The sequence below is a fragment of the Aulonocara stuartgranti genome (genome assembly GCF_965226115.1).
Source record: "Aulonocara stuartgranti genome assembly, chromosome: 7".
Taxonomy (NCBI): Eukaryota; Metazoa; Chordata; class Actinopteri; order Cichliformes; family Cichlidae; genus Aulonocara; species Aulonocara stuartgranti.
The window spans coordinates 19,241,467-19,251,107 of NC_138945.1; the positions used below are offsets into that span (position 1 = coordinate 19,241,467).

Genomic DNA, 9,641 nt, shown 5'->3' on the forward strand with positions numbered 1-9,641 from the left:
ATGCAGGCATGGGTGCTGTTAGCGACTTTGGGTAGCTTGAAAAAAGGCCAGCTCTGGGACCACCGAATACTAACTCTAGTATCTAGATCAGTTCTGTCCGAAAGCAATCAGTGGGCAGACTAATTGATATTTAAGCAATGTTGTATCCAATAAACAACTTCGCCTCACTGACTCTCCTGTGTGTACAGATGTTCAGACCAGCTGCGGCTTGGAAACAGTTCAGCCCTCAACTGAATTCATGTCAATGAAAACACTGCAGGCTAGTATTGTTACGCTGAATCATGCTAGGATACTATTAGCTTTAGCTTTTCCACAGGAATGCGTATTTTCTTTTTCTTCTATTAATCTCTGGCACTCTTCCAAAGCACGTCTTTTGTCCCGTCTTCTTCTCCTCACCCCCAACTGGTCGCAGCAGACGGCCAACCCTCCCTGAGCCTGGTTTCTTCCTGTTAAAAGGGAGTTTTTCCTTCCTACTGTCACTAAGTACTTGTTAAAATAGGGGTCATTTGCTTGTTGGGGTTTCTCTGTGTTATTGTAGGGTCTTCACGTCACTGGAGTTGGTCTCTTTTCTTTCACAACACTTTTATAAGCACAACTTTTTCTCACCAACATTTTTCCTACACATACAAACAGATTTGTGTTTCCCACAAGAAAATGGGACGATGAGGATTACACAACCTCCAGATTATTGTTACCCCTTTATGATTTCTCTCTTCCCTGTTAGTGTGTGTGTTTTGGGGCTTCTGACTACATGACTGGCCAAGAGTCTGTCTCCATTTTTCTGTTTCACACAGCCTTTCAGTCTATCATAGCATTGTGTGTGAGCAAATAAAAAATATTTTCTTGTGAAGCTTAATGTTAGATATTTCAAGCAGATAATTTAACTTTACAAACTGTTAGAACAATATGCTTAAAAATATTTTACCTGGAATAAGATGCTAAAGTGTTTTGTAGTGTCTTATGGTTTGAGTGATTTTGCTTCCTACTAAACTGATTTAGCCAGATATTGTTCTTTGTAAGATTTAAGAGACAAGCGATGAAGAAGAGAGATTATTGTTAAAAGGTAAGGACTGCTCAGTGATGTTTGATAGACCCATCGGCGTAACTTTGTGCCTAACATTGGTGGGATCAAGATCTCTGTCTAAATAAATAAATCTGGGTAAATTCCCACATGATTAAACATGCAACTATTTTGCTGGTAATAACTGAAATGAGTAAAGAACATCAACAGCCTATTTATGCAAGATAGTTCATAATTTTATTGGGGGGTGTTATATTGGTTGGGTCTGATTATTTGGGGGGGGGGGGGGGGGGGTCATAACCCCCCCTGGAAATTACACCCCCCGAACTTCCCACAAAACAAACTGAGCTTTATCAACTTCGGATTATTCAAAGGATGCATGAAATACTGCGTAGTTTACTGCAGGCTATGCTAAAGCCACAGGGCAGTTCGCTTTAGAGCAACATCAGCACAAAATCTACTTGTGCTCAAAACAGAAATCCGACATTTTTTATCCCCTTTCACCACCACAGCCAACTTTAGGGTTCCTACACCTCTCACGTGAACCCAACTATACTTATTTTCGTGTTTGGATGTAGAGGGAAGGGCACCCGGCATAAACGATAGCAACTAGCGCTAGTTTTTCGCTGCTTGTGTTAAACACATTCAAGCTGCATAGAATTATTTCAACGTAAACTATAATCAAGTTTGCACTCCATGGAGTTGTGTAATCCTGTTAATATGAATTATGTTTTTTTTACTTTCACTGAATTTAATTTAATCAGTGCTTCCAACCACGTTGTAAAAAACAAAACAAAACTGTACTTCCACTTCTGTAAGTCTGTATGTCTACAACCCGTCCTTATTTAAAACCATTTCACAGTATCATAGGTGTTCTTTCATGAGACTGTTATATTTTAACCCAGTATTTCCATAAACCAGACATTAGCTCTTATAAGGCTGGTCTTGTAAGAAAACCTCCAACATTAAGACACCAGCTCATGTGACTGAAAACCTTTTATTCCAAGTTCGTTTCCACTTTTCACAAACTCCTGATTCCCCCCCCCTTTACACTGGAGATGTATACAATGTAATCAAGAAGAAACAAAGTCAGTGTGTGTGTGTATATAAATCTGTTTACAACAACACTGTTTATGGCCACTGATGGATGGGTAGACAACAAGGACCACAAAACGAGCCTGCAACTCCTGTTTATCATCACATTTATTTAACCAAAAATGTGTCTTTTAGGATGAGCTTGAGGCGGCCACTGCAGCGCGTCTGGGCTTGGGGGTGGTGCCTTCCCGGAAACCATTCCTGAAAAACAAAAACAAAACTGATTATGCTGTTGACATATTAGACTAGTCTTACTAAGAGGTAATCATGCTAAAGAAGTCCAAGTCACGTTGTTTGTTATTCTACAAAAACGCTAAAACCACTACATCGATCCAAATATTATTCCCAACTAACCTGCTTGAATGCTGATGATTAAATCTTAATATAAATAATGATTTTAACTTGTTTTATATGAAGAATGAATAGAAAATGCAGGGCACCTTGGCACAACTGAGACTGGAGGAAGTTTGTGACGTTAAGAATGCAAATGTTTATTTCACCAAAAACGTCATTCTGGAAAACACATCCCTGAGTCAACAGAAGTAAACCATTTTCATACACAAACTACACACAATGTTGGTACTGACGTGGTCCTCCCCTACAGGCAGCACATAATACTTCTCTCTACCTCAAACACTGAAAGACCGAGCGCTCAGGAGGGAGGAGACCACCAAATGTCAGGTCCAAATGAGTCAGACATTTTAGATGCTTCACTTCTGGAGGGTCACCGCTGTACCACATGTAAAAGCTTAAGATCATCACGACAGGAGAAAACACCCACGCAACTACTAAAAATATTTACTGGGTTCCCTGATTTGTCCCAATTTAACACAGACTCGATGCCTGCTAGCTGGACTGGGCTCAGGTAAATTATTCATGTTATCAGAAGCAGCGGAGAGGAGATTAAAGATAGTTTGCCCTCAGATCTACTGTGTTTTGTAAATTTTGGCCACGTTTGAACTGTTGTGAGGCTTGCACGCAGCTTTCACCCATTATGCCACCAACACACACACACATCGCCATCCCTTATTTATTTACACTGAATATTTTCTAACAGCTAGAACTGTGAAACTGTGCAGTAACTGCCAGCGTTAATGAGCCAGTGAAGGTGATTTAACTGAATTGCAGCTAAACAGGCATTCTGCCTGAGACAGTGGAAACTCAACAGCTGCTGCCAAGGTTGTGTTGCCAGATTGGAGTAAAAGCAAGTTATTAGCATCATTACATAAACTAATACAAAAATGAAAATGCATAATTGGAGCCATTAAGTACAGCTTTCATATTCTTACATTAAATGGTTATATAATTTATGCCTGATATAAATCGTATCAAAGGGGTTATAACAAGAGCCGCTATTAGCCATTTTCCAATCTCTGTTTTAATATTATTAACAGCTGGTCAATTATTCCCCCCCTCCCCCCACTTAAAGAAGAGATGGGAGAAACACGGTTTAACCTTACACATGCTTTGTCCACCAGGGGGCACCCTAAAACTTCCTTTTTGACAACATGCCACAAACAACAAAAAGCTACTTACTACACACAACAAATCTTAGGAAAATGTTCCTGTGCTTCATGTGTCTGGAAAATCAGCTGATATGTTAACATCAGATTAAAAAAATCATTCAATAAGTAAAACCCCTATATAGATCGACTTGGTTTACATAAGCTGAAATAGGATAACTGCTCACTGTGCAGCTTGAATGTTTTGTAAATGATAACATAAATATCAAAACGTACGAGTTTTAACCACCCACTTACTCTCAAGAAGTAGTAAGACCGACAAAATTTCCTTCTATATGACTTGTCTTGAAATGCCACTCACCTCAGAGAAAAGAGTGATGTCATATTAAGTTCATTTGTTCAGACATTTTTTTTTCACCATCATTGGTGAGCAGCATTGAGGAAGACAAACCTCATTTTCATACACCCAGTCTGTGAGACAGTAAAACTATGTGGGCTAAATATGACAAGACAACCCTGATTTGCAGCAGGACACAACCCCGTTACTCTATGTTCAAACTGTTTAATAGGAAGTGTGAATACTAAATGTTTGGCAACTTCTTTATGCTCAGTTTTCTGCTGCAAGACGAATAAGTGGGAGAGGGAAGAAAAACCCCATCTGCACACTGCAAGCCTAACACTCTGTTTAAAGTCTACCAATAAAAAAAAAGGGAAGAAAAAAAAAAAAGAAAAAAAAAAAGAGTGGTATGCTAACTACAACTGCCAAACAAGTTCAGTATTGAGAGTTTTCTTAGATTTTGTAAACACTTGCTTGAATTGTTGATACAAATATTTGCTTGTGCACACAAATTTTACCATCCCTTAAAGTCAAAAGGCAAATATTATGGTCTTATAAGACATCTTTATATAAACTATTAATCTTTTTATGTCAATTTTTTTTGTCAAAGTGGGAAAATTATTTGGTTTTATCGAGCTGATAGAAGATACAGAAATCCTGCTTATATTTCCTGTTGGAAACACATCAACACAACTTGTCAACATATCCAAGGTTTATAGATCAAGCTAGTAAATCAAGTGAATTTACTCCAGGTTTACTTGTGTTTAACAAATTGTGATTTCCTGCAAACATTTTCATTGAGGTGTTTAAATTCATTACACGTTTAAGAGTCCTGTCATCAAGACAACTTTGTAATACTGATGCTAAGGCTAAAAACCAATTTAAGACTCAGAAAGTGAAGAACTGAAGTAAAGTTTGCTTGAAGTGGAACTTATGTTTACCCATTCAGCACCATGGGAAGTTTTTTTTAAATGACATTTTCAAGCTAAAGGGAAATTTTAACCTGTATCCCTCAGGTACAAGTAATTAACAATAATTTAATATAAGACGAAAAGGCAATTTAATTTATTTAGTGCATGAAAAAAAATCTTGTAACCTCAGTTGTAACCTATTATTCTTTAAGGAAATAAAAACCGCCAAACAAAACAAAGGCTACATTCACATGTACACAGGTATCATTGTAAACCATTTTCTATGTTTTGGCCTTTCATCCACACCTAAATGATGTTTCAGCAAACAAAGCTTTACAAAAATAAAATCCTGTCGGTGTGACGATTTTCAAAAACATGTTAAGGGGAAAAAGGAAACGAGGTGTGCACCTCTGTTAGATTTTGACAGAGAGAAGCATGATAAATTAACACACCGAACACCTTGAAACACTTTGTGATCTGCTCCTTTTTACATCTTACCTGAATCTGCGGTAGACGACCTTCATGTGTCTCAGACGGCCTGTGCCAGTGGTGTTCCTCCTCTTGGCCTTAGCGCTCCAGTTGTCTGAAAATGAACAGCACCATAAATCAAGGGAGCATGGCACTTCACATCAATGAAGAGCTAAACAGCATACTGACAGTGCTGCTCATAATGAGTTAAGTTCCAGCCTTTTTGACAGGGCATGGGTGCAAACCAGTGGGGTGTTACACTAAAATATGCTGGAAGACAGCAACCTGCTGGTTTTTGCCATTTCAAAAAATAAAAAAAATACACTAACACTAGAAGCAAGCATAAAGTTTGCCAATATCACATTTAAAAACAGTGTATTCTATTACATGCGTTAAGGTTACTTACACTTTCTCTTGCGCTTCTGAGGGTAGCCACACTTGCCGCAGGTAGACTTCTGCAGGTGGTAGGCTTTGGACCCACAACGACGGCACAGGGTGTGCGTCTTGTTCCGGCGCTTACCGAAAGATGATGTCCCCTTGGTCTGAGAAGCAAGACAAACATGTGAGATCAGGGACAACTCAAGGAGATCTGATTGTAGACCAGGCCGGGGCCAGTCTTGTCTCAGTGAAAAAGGAGGAATCACAGGCAGTCATTTGTTCAGACATTTGTGTTTTAAAAACATCACTGACAAGACTGAACTTCAGGTGGTAGCAAACACTTAATCACAGTGGTTGCAGCAACTTGTGGCCTCAGCTTGCCACACATGCTCAAATGATAGTTACTTTACGGCCAATGAAAGCCGGCGTGCTTTCCTCAGACAAAATCTGCAGTGGCTGACGACACTAATTTTGTACACGTTACCAAAAGAAATGGACCACATGAAAAAGATGCTAGCTATGCTAACATCGGCGAAAAACACCGGTTGCCATTTTGCCAACGAACAACCGTAAATGTATTTTCCATGCATTTATTTTTGTGATTACCGGAAAAATCCACAATCGATGATAAAGTCAAGCTTACGATATTTTGTCCTCTTCTAGCACTATTTAGCCCATTCAGTGCAACTGTGCTAAAGGCTAACGACAGCAAACAAGTGCTGGATGGATGTGACAGGAACAACAGTATTTTTTACTAAAATCAAACTTTATCTCAAAAATACATCATCCAACCGGTTACAGTGTTTATCCGACACATAAGTGGCTTCAGTTTGTGTCAGATACATGGCACATTAAACAGATGTTACGAGATTTCTGTCTACCAGCGCTGCTACATACCATTTTTCTCCGGTGGCTGTGGGAAAAGAGACCGGAAGAGGAGCTGGAGCTGCATCAAATTACATCCGTGCTTTTTCCTGTGTAACAAAGAAATGTGACCCCTCCGTAAAGCATTTTGTGCAAAAGGTAAAACAAAAAACAAACAAAAATATAATTTTATTAATTACCGGCTGACTGGTGGTCTGAGTGGCGACACCGGCGTGCATGTTTTTATTTAATGAAAACACGACCTTTCGGACGCATTCCCGTATGAAAGAAAAAACTTATAGTAAAAAAGTATTTTTGTTTTATTTTGTTTTCTATAAATTGTATGTCGAGTAAGACGTGTTTCAGATTAGTATTTATTTAATATTAAGAGTGATATTCAAAATATAAGAATTTGATGAGTTAACAGAAGAAACGCACTCATTATTACATCGTAGTATGACACATGTCATCTTTATAAGGCTTACATTGATATTGTATATAAAAACATCAAGAGCTCAAGGAAATAAGAACTGTGTTTTTGCTTTTTTTAATGTCTGTAGCCTAAAAACTAAAAATACTTGTACAGTACTTCATAATATCTATTAAAACTCAATATTTAGTTAGAAACTAGAACAATTTTTTGAAACCCTATCTTCTAGATTCAAGTTACACAGAAACATGTTTCCTATGCAATGAAATCCTTTCTTTTTTCCGCAGAAAAAAATAGAAAAAAAATCATAATTTAAAAACAGTAGAAACAATTATAAAGAACTACACTAGGTACAATAAAATTAATGCAATAGAAATATAAGATGTGCTAAATATATATAAATAAAATAAAAAGACTGAGCTGCAAAAGGCTATGCACACATTTACACAATTTACATTTTAGCATGCTACAGTAGCATGTGCAGTAGAAACAGTAATGAGTGGCAATCACCTGTGTGTAACTTGAGAAAAAGCAGACGGTTGTAAAACCATGGTTGCACGCTCATGTCAGATGACGTCTAATGGCCCCATTATACCTGCCGTGACACCCATGACGGGGTTGTCATGGGTGTCGTGCGGTGAATTTGACATCGCATCCTGTGTCACTTTGGCTGGTTGTGCACCTCTCGATTTTTGTAACCGCCACCACCACAGCTGGGCTGAAGACAGGAGTGTAGAATTGTGCTGGTTTTTACCACCACTTTAATGATATTCCAGTACAGAAGCTCAGAGGCATGCAGATGTACAGTGAGATATTGGAACAGTTTGGAAACCTGAGAATTTGTGGGGGGGGAAAAAGCTTGACAATGGCTTCCAGTTTTGACTTCTTTTCTTCCTATATCAGCACTTATGTAGCGATATTGTCTGAGTGGTCACACCTGTTCAGGAGAATACTGCAGCGGCTTCTTGCACCTTAATGGTTTGTATGAATACAAGTGACTGTGAGATGAAGTTGCAGCAGGTATAATGGGGCCCAAATGGGAGTAGCAAAGGAAGAGTTATTTAGTTTGGAGATTCTAGATTTCATGTTTTTATACCTCCAGCCTGAGGGTAGAAGTCTGAACAGTCCATGTTGGGGGTAGGTAGAGTCACTGAGGATGGAGACAGCTATCCTATGAACTCTGTGATGGTAGATGCTCTGCAGAGAGGGCAGTGGAGTTCTAATCCTCTTTTCAGCAGTCCCAACCTCTCTCCGCAGGCGTTTGTGGTCCATAGCGTTGGTGTTGCCACAAGGTTTTGTTGCTGCCAGTCATGCGTCCTGTTACTGCAGTATCATCCGTGAACTTTAGGATGATGCTATCTTTGTGATAGGCGACCCATTTGTAGGTGAACAGGGTTGAGGATGCATCCCTCAACGCATCCCTCAGCCTATGTTTGTAGTAATGCTGACTGAAGTTCTGATAGGTGTGTGTCTATATAAGTGAGGGAGAGAAAAGTGTAGGATCTGAGGTGGACCTGTTGGATCAGTAGACATACTAAAGGGAGTATAGAGTGTCCGGAATGCTGTTCTGAATGTGGGCCAGCACCACTCTCTCAAAACACTTCATGATGGTCAGAGTGAGTGCTCATGACAGGTTGGCGGGCTCGTCTTGGGAAGCAGGACACTGGTTGCTTTTTTTAAACAAGGGGCACCAGTGCTCTGGCTGAGGGTGATGTTGAGGATGAAGTTGAGAACATCAGCTAGCTCACTGGCACATGCTTGAGGAGACCCTGCCCAGGGATGTTGTTTGGTCCTGCTGCCTTGTGAGGGTTGACCTCTTTCAGTTCTTTATGTGCCTGACCCGATGAGCCAGTTAGGGGAGGGGGTGAAGGGCAGGTTGTCCTGTATGTGTGCCTCCTCTCTGTGCTTTACCCGGGCGTCTCAAAGCGGGTGTAGAAGGTGAAGATTATCTGGAAGACTGTCTATGGAGCTGATGCTGTAGTCTGTGATGTGCTGTAGGCTTTGCCACGTCCACCTGGAGTTAGCAGTAGAATAGAAGCCATCCAGCTTCTCTCTGTACTGCCTCTTGGCTGCTTTCCTTAGTCCATACTTCACAGTACTTTCCCAAATATGCTGTTATAATGAACATTATGAAGAATAGTACAAGTACAACCTTAAAGTCCTCACTCGCACTGTGACCACAATCATGCGCAAATGTGTCGGTAGACCTTACAAATGCCAAGAATTAAAATAAGTTAGGTTTTATATGATGCTTCCCTTATGTGTACTATAAAAATAATAAACAATACTATTTATAAGTAGTTTATGTTTTTTCCACATTTGTCTCCCACTTTTACTCCAACTGTCCTCAACTGTACCCATGTCAAGTGCAGCTGAAACAATAGTGTGGTGCTATTGAAACATCCATTCATAATAGTGTATAGCTGCCTAACAACTTCAATGCAAATGCAAAAGTCTTAAAAAATGAATTTAAAAAAAAAAATTAATTTCTGTTAACAATTTAATTTAATGAGCAGCAGTAAAAAGTTTAGAATTTCTAAAACACATAATAGCAACTGCAATTGTCTAGAAGTATTTAATTGCATTTCATTTAATTTCTATCAATATTTGAAAGTTATTCACTTGAAGAGTGATTGCAAACAGCAGTAATAACACTGCAGGGTACAACCACATA

At 39.2% G+C, this 9,641-nt stretch overlaps 1 protein-coding gene across 1 annotated transcript; it reads right to left on the bottom strand.

Annotated features, from left to right (window-relative positions):
* Positions 1 to 2,206: 2,206 nt before the first annotated feature.
* On the bottom strand, positions 2,207 to 6,663 carry rpl37 (ribosomal protein L37). The gene is made up of 4 exons (XM_082542376.1): positions 6,571 to 6,663; positions 5,702 to 5,837; positions 5,326 to 5,410; positions 2,207 to 2,317 (listed from the first exon to the last, which is right to left on the bottom strand). The coding sequence occupies exons 1-4, from the start codon at positions 6,571 to 6,573 to the stop codon at positions 2,248 to 2,250; spliced, it is 294 nt and encodes a 97-aa protein (XP_082398502.1). The 5' UTR covers positions 6,574 to 6,663; the 3' UTR covers positions 2,207 to 2,247.
* Positions 6,664 to 9,641: the final 2,978 nt, after the last annotated feature.